Source organism: Cyprinus carpio, chromosome A21 (assembly GCF_018340385.1).
Source record: "Cyprinus carpio isolate SPL01 chromosome A21, ASM1834038v1, whole genome shotgun sequence".
In the NCBI taxonomy this organism is placed as follows: domain Eukaryota; kingdom Metazoa; phylum Chordata; class Actinopteri; order Cypriniformes; family Cyprinidae; genus Cyprinus; species Cyprinus carpio.
In genome coordinates, this window is record NC_056592.1 from 15,215,589 (window position 1) to 15,234,429 (window position 18,841).

The 18,841-nt window shown below is 35.1% G+C and overlaps 2 protein-coding genes across 3 annotated transcripts; one reads left to right on the plus strand and one right to left on the minus strand.

Annotated features, from left to right (window-relative positions):
* Positions 1 to 188: 188 nt before the first annotated feature.
* Positions 189 to 5,667, plus strand: rhogb (ras homolog family member Gb). Of its 2 annotated transcripts, XM_019089428.2 has the most exons (2): positions 189 to 393; positions 4,846 to 5,667. In XM_019089428.2, the coding sequence occupies exon 2, from the start codon at positions 4,876 to 4,878 to the stop codon at positions 5,449 to 5,451; it is 576 nt and encodes a 191-aa protein (XP_018944973.2). In that variant the 5' UTR covers positions 189 to 393; positions 4,846 to 4,875; the 3' UTR covers positions 5,452 to 5,667. The 2 variants fall into 2 exon arrangements, with proteins under 2 accessions (XP_018944973.2, XP_042566966.1); XM_042711032.1 differs by lacking the exon at positions 189 to 393 and having other exon boundaries at positions 4,764 to 5,667.
* Positions 5,668 to 11,486: 5,819 nt separating this feature from the next.
* On the minus strand, positions 11,487 to 18,756 carry pgap2 (post-GPI attachment to proteins 2). Its single transcript, XM_042711034.1, is given in 5 exon segments — positions 11,487 to 11,941; positions 13,100 to 13,208; positions 14,315 to 14,421; positions 15,605 to 15,854; positions 18,352 to 18,756. Coding segments are annotated over 5 exon segments (765 nt in total). The 5' UTR covers positions 18,520 to 18,756; the 3' UTR covers positions 11,487 to 11,810.
* Positions 18,757 to 18,841: the final 85 nt, after the last annotated feature.

The window sequence follows — 18,841 nt, forward strand, 5'->3', positions numbered from 1 at the left end:
CGGCTCTTCTTTAGTTCAGGTAGTTTCAACATTAGTTTGCGGTTGTGATGATACGGGATTTCCCTGTGATGCATATGTTCTACTCTGCGAGCTAACAACACGACCTGTTTTTTTTCAGTCTATGAACGCGACGCGACAAAACCAGAACGAAGCAGACAGTGCACGCGAGCAAACTTAGTTGATTAAAGTGGGAGCGCGCGCTCGCAGTGCAGACAGACTGTTACGCCCTCTTTAAACATTCATAGCCACATTTACTTCGGTAAACTTCCTCAAATATGCAGTTAAGCCATTAACTTCCTCTCCGAGGGGTGAACACACTCACGTCCTACAGACTTCAACTAATTACTTCCACAGAAGCGGGATTACGGTCCTCAAGAGCATCTGATATGTTTGGTAAGATATGTTGTTTAATGGTCGTATGTAGTCCTGTGATATATATTTTACAGTTTGTTATTCAACATAATCCGTGTTTATTCATTTCTGTCTTGGATTGGCAAAGAGAAATAGCGCAGAGGCAGATTTATAATTTGGGAAACGTGTGAGATTTTTCTAAATTTGCTGTAATGTTCTCGCTTTCGACAGCGGCTTGATGAATAAGCAGTGGCTTGTGTTTTTAAATCAGAGAGCAGGAACAGGGGCCACTCCCATATAATAACACACGACCACTGTAAAGCACTGTAATTAGAGTATTGACAGGTACCGTTGTGTACGAATAAATGTCAAATTGCTGTCCTTTTTAACTCATTTCATAATGATGTCAAACTATAGCAAGTTACAACCTCCAGTGCCCTCATCACTTTTGACTCTGAATTTAAGTAGACCTACTGACAACAAACTCTGAAAACACATAAAGCAGAGTACAAATGACGAATTACTGCGACAAATCATATGTATGGAAACAAATATGTCTTTTAATGTACGTTAGGCCTATATATTATCACAAAACATAACCTCTTGATGAGAAGACCTTTCTGTGAAACTTTTGTTGTGCATGTTAAAACAAACCAACAGACCCATGAGAAAATGAAATTATGCAAATTTGGAGAGAAAGATAAAAAGGTAATTTGGAAATTCAATTGGGAATGAGAAAGAGAAAAAGAAACTCATAATCATCCTAAAATTTAAAATCCAACAGAACAGAGCCATGCAGAAGTTGGAATATCTATTTCCGAACCAGATAGCAGCTTCTATATGAGAAGTGATATTTGCTTTAGCATATTTTACTAACCTACCACAGTCATTCTAGATAGGCAAGAAAATAGCACATCTGTGAGAGGATCTTCCACACTCAGTGCCGTTATTGTTAACTTCCTAATGTGAAAATACCATTACAAAACAGTTGAATATTTTGAATGACACAATGGCTTACTGAGGCACACTTTTCTGCGGTGCGTCACTGGAATGATGATGTGTCATAAATTGTGGCGACAGTTCCCAGGTTTTTTCTTCTCATTTTCACCTGCTTAAGTAGAGTGGATTTAGTGTGCAATTACAATCCATCTGACAGTAACACTTTAGTTTCAGTTTCATGAGGAAAGATTCTAAATTCTAGATTCAGTATAGAGTGTAAGTTAATGAATAAATGTAACTTCTAGTTTTGATTTCTTTCTGCATACTTTGCAATCTAGTGTAAGTTCTCCTTTTGCTGCCAAAAACTAGAACTGTCTGTTCCTCTGTTGGCTTATGCATGATTTGTGTCATTTGGCTCAGTGATAACGTGTGATAAAATCAAAAATGAAATTTAAACAAGGGTCATAACCACTATAGACAATATGCAGATTATTCATCAACCATTATGGGTTTTCAGATGGTTGAATCTTAAAATATTATATTTAGTCATCCAATCCTGAATATCTACTATGAATTAAAAACTACTCCCAAGTATGAGTTGAACACAGTAAAACTACAATGTTGCAGTAAAAAAATATCAATGCAGTTCTATAGCACTTGTTTTTCTCTATTTTATAACACTGAGCAGTTCAGCTGCTAACCATCGCTATTGTGATATGACAAAGCTGTGTTGTAAGTGACAGGACAGACTCCACCCAGACGGAGCTGTCAGTGCTGTTTCTTTCAGCTCTTGGTTCACTAACCACACTTGAACACTAACGCCTTGCAGAAGAGGGCAGGGCTCAGAGTATTTCTCTCTCTGAGCGTCTCTGGAGATTGGGCCGAGTCCATCTCAGTCCTTTCTCCTGGGGTCAAACATCTGCCAGACTCTTGGAATAAGTGAGAAAGAAAGAGAGAACTGAGCTTTTCTGGTCATAACTCAGTTTCTTGTTGATGTGTGAGAACACAGATCGTTCTCACATTTGCTACAAGCAAGGTTACTTGAATATCATGATCAAACTATTGAGGAAACTGCCTCATGTAACAAAAACTGTAATTATTAACAGACAGTAACACGAAAAGAGTCCCAAATAGCTGTTGAAAGATTTTAGAAAGTGCTTTGCTGACAGTACTTTTATACTGGCCTCTGATGTAACGGGGAAATCTAGTCAGTAAATCTACTTTCCAGCTCAATTTCCACAAAAACAGCAATTAGCCATGCTGATTTTGCACAGACTTTCACAAATGTTGAATAATTACAAATATGTGTATTGGATCTGTCCCTGACTGACATGTAATGTCTTCAGCATTAACTGAAACATAATCACACCTGTTTTGACATTTTCCAGCGTACATGTTTTAGAAAATCTCAACCTGCGTGTCATATTTCCTACAGAGAGCCATTTGAGTAATTTTATGACCCAAATTGGTCATATTTCCTTTGAATATGTCCCCAATGGAAAGTGAAAAGAAGGAGGAGGACAAAAGCTCTTGTTTTTTTTTTTGCATTTCTGAGGAGGTGAATAATCCCCTAATTTACAAGTAGGAATTCATTTGTGTTATGATACATAGGCTACAAAGCTTATCAATAAAACTGCAAAGGGAATTAGAAGGAACTGGGGGAGACTGACTGTACATTCAAAACATTGTTTTATAACAGTCCAAATGACCTCAACACGCTACACATTTGCATGAACACAAACAACTAAAGGTTCTCGTTAACCTTTTCCTTTTGTCCCTCTCTTTGCATGTTTGTAAATCTTTCCAATGATTCATTCCTACTGTACATCCTCAACTTAAAATATGTATGTGAACTGTGTGCACTGATATTAAATTAAGTTCAATTATATATGTTGATAATTTTTTCATGTTATGGTTCATATTAAAATTTATAGTATAGTATTTTGCCTATATAAATTATAAATAATACACTTTGTTTTAAATGCAATTTTAAGTGAATTTAAGGCCTGATCACGCCAAGACTAATGTGTGGTGTAAAAGTTCAGTATGAATTTAATGTGAATAAACAAACAGATATATGTTAATAAATAAATACATGCATAAATAAATAAATATGATAAAAGGACTCAAGAAAATTACCAAAACTTTAGAATTAAAATGGAAAATACAAAAAAAAATCTAAATATTATAATAGTATCTCAATTATACTAGATAAACACTGTCCATAAGCTGCTTTTGTTTCTCTGTATTTGGTGTTATTTGAAACCATATTGAATACAAAAGTCTGAAGGGCTGTTTAAAAACATGCAAATACTGTTTTACTTCCTTTTTCAGACCGAATTTTTGTGCCAAACATTTGTATAGTATTATGTAATATTGTATAGTAATATTAAGTGAGAGTTTTGCTAAAGATGATACTAAAATATGTTATTTAATTATTTGTGTTTTTGAATATTAATTCTTAAATTAAACATCCAATATCGGATACAGATAAATGTAAAAAAATAAAAAATAAAATCAAATAAAAAAAAACCTCTAATATCAGCTTGATAAATGATATGGTACTGATATATTGTGTATTTATCTATTCTTTGATTCATCTGAACTAGAGCCCAACCAATATGGGCTTTTTGGGGTCGATGCCGATACCGATATTAGCTAGTAAAAAAGACAGATGCCGATATTCTTTGTGTAGGCTATATTATAGTACAGTATAGTCAAAAGTTTGGACACACTTCCCATTTGTGTGTCCAAACTCTAGACTGGTACTGTATATAGAATACAGTATATAGCCTATATAAACAGAATATATATACATAAACACATTTTTTGCAATGATAAATTAAATGTGGTGATCAGATGTGACAAACATAGGCCTATGTAGTGGAGGCAGGGTATTTAACAATTTAACAATAAACTCTATTATTCAAAATGAGTCTGACATCAGTGCACTTAACAATACACTTCACTTATTATAAATAACTTAACACAAATAGAAACAAAATATAACTTGAATTAAGAAAATAAACAAGGTTACTGTGTAGGGCAAGCAAGCTACTGCCTTAACAACAGGGGCAAGTTTATGCAGGAAGCACAGCTTTTCCAAATGTAAACATCTAAAATGAATAAATAACAATAATATATATATATATTTTTCCACAAACTCTGTGTTGTGTATTTTCTGGTAATTCTATTCTACACTGGATGTGAGTGGCGCCACAAAATACAATAGAATTTTATTCGGCATATTCGCCGATACGATATATCGGTGACAGGCTCATATCGGCCGATAATATCGGCTAAATGATATATATCGGTCGGGCTCTAATCTAAACTCTGTTCCCCGGGCGCCACAGCATAAATGGCTGCCCTCTGCTCCGGGTGTGTGTTCACGGTGTGTGTGTGTTTACTGTTGTGTGTGTGCACTTCGGATGGGTTAAATGCAGAGCACGATATTCTGAGTATGGGTCACCATACTTGGCTTTATGTCACGTCACTTTCACTTTCACTTGCCAAGTTGTCCTCTAACACAGAGCAATGTCTCTTTCTCTGCAGACTGCTGAAGTCGAGTGGTCACCTTCTATCATGCAGAGCATCAAGTGTGTGGTGGTGGGGGACGGAGCAGTCGGAAAAACCTGCCTGCTCATCTCGTACACAACCGGCGCGTTCCCCAAAGAGTACATTCCCACCGTGTTCGATAACTACAGCTCCCAAGTCACTGTGGAAGGCCGCACCGTCAGCCTCAATCTGTGGGACACAGCAGGCCAGGAGGAGTATGACCGCCTTCGCACGCTGTCCTACCCTCAGACCAATGTCTTCATCATCTGCTTCTCCATCTCCAGCCCCCCATCCTATGAGAACGTCAAGCACAAGTGGCACCCAGAGGTGACGCACCACTGTCCCAGCGTGCCCATCCTGCTGGTGGGGACCAAAAGTGATCTTCGCAACGATGCGGATGTGCTGAAGAAGCTAAAGGAGCAGAACCAGGCACCCATCACACACCAGCAGGGCCAGGCTCTGGCTCGCCAAATCCACGCCATCAAGTACCTGGAGTGTTCGGCACTCAGCCAGGACGGCATCAAGGACGTGTTTGCAGACGCAGTGCGTGCCTTCCTCAGTCCTCAACCTGTGGCTCAAAAGAAGCCCTGTATACTCCTCTGAAAATACAGAGAAGATAGAGGCATTTTAATTGAATTACACAAAGGAATGCATATAAATGGTGGGAATGTTATGGAATGTTTGAAAAAAAATAGGATTTCAGTGAACAATGACCAAGAAACACAGCCTTAATCTGTGAAATTAGAGAAATACAAGATTAAGTAAAATATTAGGATTTTACACTGTACTGAGATCCCTACTGATTGCTTTTTTTTTTTTCTTCATAGAATTTTAAGGGGAGAGAGTGCGTTTTGGAATTTCATAAGACCACTAAACAGTTTGATACCATCCTCTGGTATCTTAAGAATACATAGAACAGTACAGAGGAAGTAATCCCTTAAACACATTTCAAAGAAAAGGGGTTCTAGTTCCTTTTTAGTGTTTGGAGACTTATTAATACTATTGGTTAATGAAGTTCCTTTTCTTTTTGTCTTTATTTAAAAAAAAAAAACTATCTTGAGAATTTAGGACAGGCCTTTAGTATAATTACCAACAAATCATTTCTTCTGATATTGGAGTCCCCTAAAACAACACTTTATGCAAGGCAAGGCAAGGCAAGTTTATTTATATAGCACATTTCGTACACAATGGTAATTCAAAGTGCTTTACATAAAAGAAGGTAAAATAATCATGAAGAAAAATAATAACAAAAATAAAACAAGCAATTTTAAAAACATAAAACAGGCAATTTTAAAACATTGGAAATGATTTAAAAATTGACGTATTTAAAATGAATTTAAAACAGTTAAAAATAGAAAATGATTTTACATAGAATATAGTGAATATGTAAAATACAGTGCAATCAATTCGGACATTGCACATTGCTCATTCAACAAATGCACAGCTAAACAGATGAGTTTTTGAGTCTAGATTTAAATGTGACTAATGTTTTAGCACATCTGATCTCTTCTGGAAGCTGATTCCAACTGCCAACTGCGGGCGGCATAGTAACTAAAGGCGGACTCCCCTTGTTTTGTGTGAACCCTTGGTATTTCTAACTGACTCGATCCTAATGATCTGAGTGGTCTGTTAGGTTTATATTCAGTGAACATATCTGCAATATATTTTGGTCCTAGGTCATTGAGTGATTTATAAACGAGTAAAAGTACTTTAAAATCAATCCTAAATGTAACTGGAAGCCAGTGTAAGGACCTGAGGACTGGTGTGATATGCTCAGATTTTCTGGTTCTAGTCAGAATCCTGGCAGCAGCGTTCTGGATGAGCTGCAGCTGTCTAATGGTCTTTTTGGGAAGGCCGGTGAGGAGACCATTACAATAGTCCACCCTGCTGGTGATAAAAGGCATGAACAAGATTTTCTCTAAGTCTTGACTGGAAACAAAACATCTAATTCTTGCAATGTTTTTTTAGATGATAGTATGCTGATTTAGTTACTGCTTTGACATGACTACTGAAACTAAGGTCTGTCTCCAGAATCACACCAAGATTCCTGACTTGATTTTAGTAGTTGTTTGTCCCCCTTAAAGTATTTGAAAATTGTAAAAACAAAAAAGGCCTTTAGTGTAATTAGTGACTATAAACGATCGTTCACACAGAATGTGTTCTTACGTTCAAGACACAGCTGAATGTAAAGCAAAAAAAGTATTTGAAAATTGGAAAAACAAAAAAGGTGCAAGAATATGTACATATTCGATTTAATGGGGTAAAGAACTACAATCCCATGAAGCACTGTGAATGAAAATTGAATTAAAAGCCAGATACATTAAAATTTAAATATGTTGATTGTGTATATATGAAGAAACAACAATTTATGTTTATTGCAAAATATGCACAAATATTTAAATAGTTTGAGAGTCATCTCATTTGCAGTGGTTTATGGGAGTGGGCAGTCACTGAGAGCTCTTTTAGTGTGATTTGCTTGTTGTAATTCTCTCATTGGTGGATTTCACTGCAGAATCATGGGTAATGTAGTTTTTCACTAGGAATTCTACCTTTGAACATGATTATTTAAAAAATAAGTTAAAATAATATGAGCTGATGGTTTTAACAGAAGCATACCCCATTGATTAACAACCTCAAAGCTCACAGCACGTTTGTCTTTAAAGGTTTAGAAGTTATTGTTCAAAATCAATTCCCTTATGCAGAAAATGAATGGGATTTTTACTTCCAGTGCCCCACTGCCATACTCTATTCAAAAGCAGCGCAATGGAGCGTTAAAATGCATTCTGTGTGAACCGGCGCCTTAGACATACCTGATCTTATATGAATGATGAGGGTGTCATTGCCTGGCAGCTTGTCGGCTTTACTTCCTTGTAGTGGGGAAACTGTCTGGCAGTCCCTTCAGGAAACAGAAGTCCCAGCATGCACTGCGCCACATTCAACTCTTCATTCTTTTCTTCCTCAGAACTCCAGGGTGGGGCTTCAGAACCTTTTTAGAAAACAAAGCACTTTCTTCACTTGATGACTGATCTGGGTACAGCTTGTGTCCATTTAATTAGCACAATCCAAAATGAGCCATTAACGTAAAGGAAGGAAGCTTTCAATTGGCCAAAATTCAGGTCAGCTTGTAGATTTCAAGGCTCAGGGATTTATCAACAGCTCTAAATGAGAATCATTTTACCTTCATTTGCTTGGTTCAGATGAATGTATGACTTTACAGTGCCTTCCTATATACAGGTTATTATATATGCAAGCAGAGAGATTGTTGTATGTAAAATTTTGAAGCCAAGGTATTTTCATTTTAGCTATAATTTTTTTTTTTTTATATTTAGCCTGTTAGCATTAGATCAAATGTTAGCTGAAAGTCAAGAAGATCATATTGTGGCTCATTAAGGACAGAATACATTCACAGCAAACAGAAAAACACTTCATTGTGCATGAATCATGAATTTTAAGTCATTATGTGTTGCTCAGTCTGTATGTGTGCTTTTGGCCATAAATGCATGAGAAATCCCAAAGTCATGTGAAAGGAATACTTTTCAAGCATTGAATAATTCAGCTGAGAGTTGTGTGGATGCTACAGGTCAGTCAGTCTCACGGAACAGGACCCTCACAGATAAACTGTCCTGTCCCGTTAAAGAAATACAAATGTATCCGCATCTCTGACCGTGACTTTGTCTGGCTGACATTTTGAAAACAGAGGACACTTCTATGGACTTCCAGATTCCACAGTCTCCATACCTTGCCTCAGCTTCTTGAATAAATCATTTTATTTATTTTATTATTCATTTTATCATTCATCTTGTATGCATTTTTGCCTCACTAAACAAAACAGACACACACCAAACAAACAAACAAATATCTATCCTGCCATTCACCCAACAAAAACAAATATGAAATAATAAACAAATCAAAATTTAATTTATACAAATCAATTACATTTTTGTTTTGCATTTTGATTCAAATTTGTATCCTAATAAACATCCTACTACAGTTCTGAAATGTAGTCATTTCTAGCAATGTTATACTATTGACCCCAAACTTTTGAATGTTAATATAAGTCTTTAAATATCAAATAATAAGTCCATAAAACTACTAGATATGATTTCATTAAATTCTTTTATTTAAAAACATCCAGTCATATTGATTTACAGATTAAAAGAGGAAGCAGGTATAGTGTATTTAAATACAGTGTGCCAGATCATTTCCCTATCTGACTTTGATAATGACACAACACTGAACATATAGAGTCAAAACAGAATGAACCTGATATCTGGTCCTTCTCTTTCTCTCTCTCACACACACACTCACACAAATGCCTGAAGCTTTTGCAGTAGGTAGTGATTACAGCAGAGCTGTTCAGACAAGTCAAAGTTCATTGGAACATATTTCAACTATACTGAAACGTCCACTCTTTTCTTTATAATCAACGCTAGAGCCAAACCTGACCAAAAAGAAAGTGAAAGCCTTTTTGGCAAACCACAGAAAAATGTGTGTTACAAAAATAACAATTCTGACAAGATCTCAAGTCTCATGTTGTTACAAACCTGAACCGGAACACAAAATAACCATTTTTGTCCATACAATTAAAGTTCAAAAAACTACATCATACAGGTTTGAAAAAAGATGAGTGTGATTCAATCAATCATGAGAGAATTTTCATTTTGTGTGAACTATCCCTTTAACTATCCGTCTGCTAGATTCTATTTAAGTTTTTGAAAAGGTCAGAGCTGGTCAGTGAATTTAGACCATCAGGAAAGCTGGAGAAGGGATTTCCTTTAGTGCTCTTCAGCATGCGAGCTTCCTTTATCAGTGAGTAAATAAACAACACTCCCAATTTGGAATCAGAATGACGTTCAGTTTTTAACTCTTACTAGTCATCCTATCTATTTCTACCCTCATACTGGACATATCAGATATGGAACTAAGTTTTATGGGTTTATTCTTTCATCTAGCATCTACGTCAATGCAAGTGTAATATTCAGCATTTCTGTTGTCACTCATTATCTGGTGCATGACCAGAAATCGCCCTACTCTCGGTTGCCTGACCGCTCTTATTTGACTATAAAATGAGCTCCTGGTACCTCTGTTTGTTTTCCAGGTGCTAACAGTGACTCTTTTGACAATTTATCATCATACACTCACTTAGCAAAAAAAGTAATATATAGGCCTTTAGCCTCACTAACAGCTACTCTGCTATATCATGACCATCTTCTCCTGACATATATGAAATTATACAATAAACAAAAAAATAAAAAAAAAAAAATGAACCAACAACTACAAAAAACAAACCAAAAACACCAAAATTAAACAATACACTGCATTATCTTCTACACAAAATGAACCAACAACTCCGATCTGCAACTTCTATGTATTAAAATTACTTTAAAATAAAAAATTTAAATAATGTGGGCTGATCGGAATTAATTTGATCAAAGCTACAAATGATTATAAAATTGCTATAAAACATGAAATTAACATGTATACATTTTTTCAATAAAAAAACTACAATGCTACAACTAAATTTAATCATCAAAAAAATAAATAATGCATAGAATGAAAAATTAAGGTAACACTATTTTACTTGTTATGCGTTACATATACTTACTATAGTTATAACAGTAAACTATGCATAATTACAAGCAACTTACCCTAAACCAAATCTAAACCTATTCATACAGTAAGTATTATGTTATTATGTTATTAATAAATATTATTCAGTACTTATTTGTATTATTACACTTAAACAAGGACACCTTAAAATAAACTGTTATCCTTCAGTGTAATTATACATTTAAGTACTGAGTAATATTAATAAACTAGATGTACTTACTGACTTATGGTTAGGGTTTGGTGCAGGGTTACTTGCATATATTTATGCATAATTTATTGCTAATAAAATATTAATAACATAAAACTAATAACAAGTAAACTGTAAAAATAATGACCTTAAAATAATGTGTTACCAAATAAACCTTAAAAATAAATATTCCAATACAAATAAATGCAAACACTCTAACATCAGCCATTAATGGATAAGGTACAAATATATCCAGTAAATATGCATGTGCTAATCTCAGAAACGATCCACTTACCTTTCATCCAAATATTTATTTGACACCGATTTAAAAACAGTATTTTTGGTACATCATAAAAAGCATTATTATATGCAGTCATGTTCACAACATCCCGCTGAACTCGGCCACTGGTGACTATGAGAAGGGTCACACATCATATTGCGCACAATCAACCTACACAAACAAACTATGTAAATGAATAAGACCCAATAAGACCCCATGTCATTCATGATCAATAACTGCACTACATTTGACCACCAAAAATATGTACAAACTACACAACGCTCTCTAGCCACTAAAGGTACACAAGAAACGCTGTGCAAAAGGCCGTTTAAAATGACTTTTCACATGATTAACAAACATTAGCGTTTACAAAGGAAGAGAGAAATGTGTGGTGTGGCTGAACTGAATGTCTTTCAGTAGTACCAGCAGTCAGTGTGTAGAGCCTCAATGCGGCACTTGTGAAACAGCAAACTCACAAACCAACAAACACATCATCAAACCCAACATCACAACTAATATTACAATTACAAATAAATTCAAAAATACCAGACAAAATTCGAGTGCAACCAATGTATGACCCTGACAACCCCATTAAAAAGAGACAGACATGGCACTTCACACTTAGCTAAGTAAAAGAAATCAATTTGAAGTAATGACCAGGACATAATCAGCCGTTCCAATTACACCTGAATAAACAATGGAACTGTTCAAATTGTAGCACACCACTGACGTCATTTTTTGAAGCGAGTTAAAACACCATTTGTTAAGTTGTAAACAGTCTCTTTCTACACATACGTGCTTTGCTCGATCAGTGTCGACCCTAAATCAGCATGAGCCCTAGTGTCTCAAGTTTCAAGGAGATGATGCAAGTATTCACTTCCTGTGTCAGAAGCGCTTTCCCTCTGGAGGTGTTGCAACCATCACCTCCTTACCTCCAAAGTCCCAGTACGCAGTCATGTGGAAGGCCATGTTGGACAGCACCACCAGATACTCACACACAGCAAAGAATGTGTAAACTGCCGTAGAGAGACAACAGAAATGACTGAAGTGCGGTAAATCAATGTCAATAAAATGGAAAAAATCTTCATTTAAATGAAAAGAATAATTCACCCAAAAATAAAAATGTACTCATACTCAAGCCATCCAAGAAGTAGATGATATAGATGTAGATTTTTTTCATCGGAACAGATTTTGAGAAAAAAAATCCTCTGCAGTGAATGGGTGCCGTCAGAATGAGAGTCCAGACAGCTGATAAAAACATCACAATAATCCACAAGTACTCAAAACCACTCCATTCAATCAATTAACATCTTGTGAAGTGAAAAATTGTGTTTGGAATAAACAAAGTCATCATTTTAAACTTGGTTTCAGCTAAAATACAAGTTCTCTATCCATAACAATGTTTTCTCAAAAAAAAAAAAAAAATTGCCTCGTCTGAATCAGAAGTGAAATTTGCACTGATCAACTAGAGGAAGTATTATTATAGATTATGGACTGGTATTTTCAGAATCAAAGGTGTATTAATGTGGATTACTGTTATGTTTTTATCAGCTGTTTGGACTCTCATTCTGACGGCACCCATTCACTGCTGAGGATCCAGTGGTGAATCTGTTCTGATGATTAAACAAACTCATCTACATCTTGGATAGCCTGAGTTGCATTGTCAGCAAACTTGAAAGACTTGAAAAAAATTTAAATATTAAGCAGCACAACAGATTTCAACATTGGTAATAATGATACATTTTTCTTTGGCAGGAAATCAGCTTATTAGAATGATTCCTGAGGATCATGCGACACAAGATTGGAGTAATGATGCTGAAAATTCAGCTTTGCCATCACAGGAATAATTTACATTATAAAATATATTCAGTTATTTTAAATTGTAATACTATTTCACAATAGTACTTTTTTTACTGTATTTTTGAGCATACTAATAATAAATGCAGCCTTGGTGAACATATGTGACTTCTTTAAAAACATACTGGTTTGGAACAACATAAAGGTTATTAACTAATCACAATTCTTTGGGTGAACTATCCCTTCAAGAACTTCAAAAACAGGTCATCAATTATTATTTGTAAGAATTTGTGAGTTCACGTTAAACCATGTATGGAACACGTGTTGAGTGGAACATGGGTGGGGTGAATGACAGAGAACAAAGACGTCGCACTCACTTCCTGCTTCACAGTAAGCATTGTGCCGCTTGTAGAAGTAACCAGCCAACAAACAGAAGAAACCGTTGAAGAGGAAGAGGCGGAACTTCTGGCGGTATGACATCATCTCCTGATGTCAAAGAGGGTTTGATGCAGTAGAGAAAAAGAGAAGAAAGAAGAGAAAAAGGAGAAAGAAGATACACAATGTCATCAGTTCTCTTCTGCAACTTGATGTGGGGCAAGCAGGTGGGACGAGGTTCTGTGAGAGCACAGCAACCACTTCCCCCGAAGCACACAAACCCAGCTGCACTTTCACAGCAATAGAAATATAAAGCTACACTGCGGTCACTGACACGTCAACTCCCATGATTCTCACCCAGCAGCAGAAGCAACACCTTTAATTAGAACTGCGCTCGTGGTGTCAAGATCACTAGGGTGTTAAGAATATATCTGAATATTCACTAAAAGTGAATGTGCGGGCTGATTCTAAAAATGGTCATACATGCTGGTTTCATCCAATCAGAAAAGGTTTTGCATGTATGGATTGTTAAAAGCTAAACTTAAGCTGAAATGACAACCTGTCCAAGTACGCACTACATTTGAGTTGAAACATACTTTGACTTTTTTTAAAAAGTATGTTCTTTATAGTATGAATGTTGTTACTGCCATTCAAGTGAAGTATGTATATTTGGATGCAGCATTTGTCTTCCATAAGAGCATTTTTATAATGTAAATCAACAACTAGTCCAAATAAATTAATACATACAACATTAGAAATAAATAAACACCTAATTCACATTACATTTTTCCTGTTTCCAACAGGGCTTACAATATAATTCACTATTTTTTATTTTTATTTATTCAAATTTAAAACCAGAGCAAGGAAGCTCACAAATACATTTATAGCTATAGATGTAACACATATTACATATGAGATTGGCATATACTGCCCTCTGCTGATCTGTTTATATCAGTAAAAGTACATGCCCACAATACAGAGAAGTCAGTTCATCTTTATTAATTTCCCGAAGGCAATTTGGTTGCAGCATACAAGCATATCACATAAAACAACATATACACACACTACAGAAAACAAATGCATAATCATGCTAAAAAGTATTTCCCATTAATTTAAAAACTTTACAGCTGAGGGGATAAATGAATGTCTAAACCGATTTGTTTTACTAATATGAGTTCTATAGGGATGCCAGAAGGGAGGAGGTGAAACTCAGTTACCTCTGCACTGAGGGAATACTTCGCAATCAAGGACCACAGCTTGCAGGTGCACAACATGTGGACCAGGGAGCTGCCAATAAACAAGATGAAGCCGCTCTTATGCACACCTGTGGACCATATACACATACATAGCATTAGAAACCGAACGGACATGTACAAAATTAATAAAAATTCACAAAAAAAAAAAACAACAACAAAAAAACAACACTGAAAATATATTTTGCATTAAAAAAATGAAACCGTTTTTCCATAGCAACATTTTCTTGACAATTTATGCAATTTATGTAAACACAACATTCTTTTTTTATTTTATTATTATTATTATTATTATTATTATTATTATTAATTAAATGAACAAATCAAATGCTGGTGCTATTAAACACTATACACTGTTTAAAAATTTGGGGTTGTTAAGTTTTTTTTTTTTAAGAAATTAACACATATTTAGCAAGAACACATTAAAATGATCAAAAGTGACAGTAAAGACATTTTAAAAAGATTTCCTTTTCAAATAATCACTGTTCCTTTGAACTTTCTATTCATAAAAAAACTATCATGTTTAAAAAAAAAAATTATCTTGGTTTCCACAAAAATATTAAACAGCACAACTGGTTTTCACATTAATAAAAAAAAAGGGAAATGTTCCTTGATCAGCAAATCAGCATGTTAGAATGAGGATCATGTGACACTGAAGACTGGAGTAATGACTGCTGAAAATTCAGTTTTGCCATTACAACAATACATTTCATTAAAATACATTAAAATAGAAAACAGTTACTTTAAATACCAATAATATTTCATAATATTACTGCATTTTTTATCAAATAAATGCAGACTAGGTGAACATAAGAGACTCAAAAAGAAAAAAAAAAATGTATGTGTACATAATCGTAGTACAATCAATACTACTATAATGCATACTTTATGCTTTACAAATACACTTGTACACAATGTAAGTGATAATTACTTATTTTTTGTAATGAGAGTTTTGGACTACAATACACTACTGAGAACTGGGAGGAGAGAGGGTTTCTTTAAATGAAAATAATGTCAAAATGAAAAAAAAAAACAGAATTTCATCATAAAATTAGGTACCACACAGGTAATAACTGAGGTGTTTAAAAGTGTACTTTTTGCATCTCCAGCCAATTACAAACAAGCTACATTTAAGTAATTGATAAAATTTTTATAAAAAGCACATTTAAACGATCCAGCAAGAGCCCTCAGCACCCCTGCATTTGCAAACGTGTTCAAACTCGACTCAAGGCTTCAGTCCAAAAAGGCACTTACTGTAGGTCTCATTGGAGGAGACGTAGGTGAGCAGAAGCAGCCCTACATTTTCACTTAAAGCTAAGAGGAATGTGAGAACACTCAAAAGCTGCTCCATCAGCCTCCTGGAAAAGCGTCTGCGGTAAAAGCTCAAATATGCTGCTGCTACCAGGAAGCGTGGAGCAGAATGCAGGCCGATTCTTAAAAGACATATATAACACTCTCACTCCAAACTAATCACAGCCAAAACATAAAAAATATTGTTAATAAACTGCAAAGGATTTTTAAAAGATCTTCATTACCATGTCACTGCAAGTTTGGCACATGCAAGTGCAAAGCTGAAGCTTTTCTTCAGAAAACATAAAATCTAGTTTGGATATACTGTCAAGAATGTGCTGGTTGAAACAGGGACGTCCGAAACACTGTTACAAATACAAGCCACTAATTCTTCAGAAGTAGGACCAAAAAACAAAAAAAACAACAACAACAAATAAATAAAAAAAATAGGTAAGCATCAAATAATTATTTTGGATTAATCTGTTAAGATGTAATAAGATTAATAAAACCTGAAATCTCATCCCACAAAATGTATTTACAGGTACATCTAAATAAATTAGAATATCATGGAAAAGTTCTTTATTTTTTGTAATTTAATTCAAAAAAGCAAACTTTCTTATATTCTAGATTCATTGCACACAAACTGAAATATTTCAAGAGTTTTTTGTTTTAATTCTGATGGTTACGACTTACAGCTGAATTTTAGGAAAATTTAAAATTCAGTATCTCAAAATTAGAATATTCCATTTTGAACTTGATTAGTTTGATTAATTTTGAGTTTAAATACCGGGTACCTCCTGGGCTAGTTTAGAACATGCAACCACAATTATGGGAAAGACTACTGACTTGACAGTTGTCCAGAAGACGATCATCGACACCCTACACAAGGATGTTAAGTCACAGAAGGTCATTGCTGAAAGGCCTGGCTGTTCACAGAGTGCTGTATCGAAATATATTCATAGAAAGTTGACTGGAAGGAAAAAGTGTGGTAAAAAGAGTCACCACGCTCAGACGTCTTCAGGAAATGGGCTACAGCTGTCACATTCCTAGAACCAAGTCACTCCTGAACCAGAAAAAAAAACATAAAAAGCATCTCACCTGGGGTAAGGAGAAAAAGAACAGAACTGTTGCTCAGTGGTCTACAGTCCTCTTTTCAGATGAAAGTAAATTTTGCATTTCATTTGGAAATCAAGGTCTGGAGTCTGGAGGAAGACAGGAGAGGCACAGAATCCAAAGTCCAGTGTGAAGTTTCTGAAGTCAGAGATGATTCGGGGTGCCGTGACGTCTGCTGGTGTTGGTTTATTGTGTTTTATCAAGTCCAAAGTCAATGCAGCCATCTATCAGGAGATTTTGGAGCACTTTATGCTTCCATCTGCTGACAAGCTTTATGGAGATGCTGATTTCATTTTGCAGCAGGACTTTAGCACCTGCCCACATTGCCAAAACCACTTCCAAGTGGTTTGCTGACCATGATATTACTGTGCTTTATTGGCCAGCCAACTCACCTGACCTGAACCTCACAGAGAATCTATGGGGTACTGTGAAGAGGAAGATAAGTAACATCTGACAAACAATACAGAGGAGCTGAAGGCCGCTATCAAAGAAACCTGGGCTTCAATGATGCCTCAGCAGTGGCACAGGCTGACTGCCTCCATGCCACGTCGCATTGAAGCAGTAATTTGTGCAAAAGGAGCCCCAACCAAGTATTGAGTGCATAATTATACCTACTTTGGAGATCTTGAACATTTCGGTTTTGGAAATCTTTTTTTTTTGATTGATTGATCTTTGAGAAAATATTCAAATTTTTTGAAATACTGAATTTTTAAGCTGTAAGTTGTAACCATCAGAATTAAAACAAAAAACTCTTGAAATATTTCAGTTTGTGTGCAATGAATCTAGAATATAAGAAAGTTTGCTTTTTTAAATTAAATTACAAAAAATAAAGAACCTTTCCAAGATATTCTAATTTTTTGAGATGCACCTGTATCTCTCAATCTGTATGTCAAACATGGACAGATTTAAAAAAAAAAAAAAATGTGACAAATGATTATAAATAAACAAATCTAACATTCTTTTCAATTAATTAATTAACTGAGACTACAGAAGTGTGTTTAGATTGATTCCGTCTATTGAATAAATTGCCACCACTGTCAAAATAGTAGTGTTGACAAAATAACCTTATCTTGCACGTGCGTATCACACATGTATTAAATTCCAAACAATTTCTTCACAATTTGTGACATATAATTGTTGTAATGAATGAAATGAAAGATTTCTATTTAAAAATAAATGTGTGTGTATATACATATATATATATATATATACACACAAAACATATATATATATATATATATATATACACACACATATATATATATATATATATATATATATATATATATATATATATATATAAAAAAACACACACACACAAAAATAAATAAAAATATACACACAAAAAAAAATAAAAAAATACATATATATATATATATACACACACACACACACACACACACACACACACACACACACACACACACATATATATATATATATATATATATATATATATATATATATATATATATATATATATACACACACACATACATACACACACGCTTACACTTAAGACATGGTTTTTGGGGTAAGCACAATGAATGCCGTTTCCAGAGGGGATGAGAGTCTAGCAGTAACGGTCTGGTTCTCACCTGGCAGTGTGTGTAGGTCGCATCATTGTAGTGGTAGAGGAGAGCCAGCACGACGCAGGCTATGAGGCCGAGCAGAGGCAGACACACCGTGATCACCGCTAACCGGGTGAAAGGCAAACGGATGAGAGGCTTGTCTCGATCCACAGATCCGTACGGGACCTGTTGCATCTTCTCTCAACCAATTCCAGCTCCAGATGTGTCAACAGCTCCAGACCGGAGACACGCAGCCCACTGCAAGTGCACTGATGTGATAATTAAGTCATTAGTAACTCTACTCGATCAAAACGTTGTTAAAAGTCTAGATTCTCCGACTGCTATTCTGGATGTGTGACTACATTTCGCGAACACTTCCGGTTCCGTGGAGTTGATAGATTTCAAAATAAAAGTCCTCACACAGCAGGCAATTTTTTTAAAATAAATTGTTAAATATTTTCTGAAACAATTCAGTAACAGAAATAGTAATATATTTGCACATAACTCACCATGTACA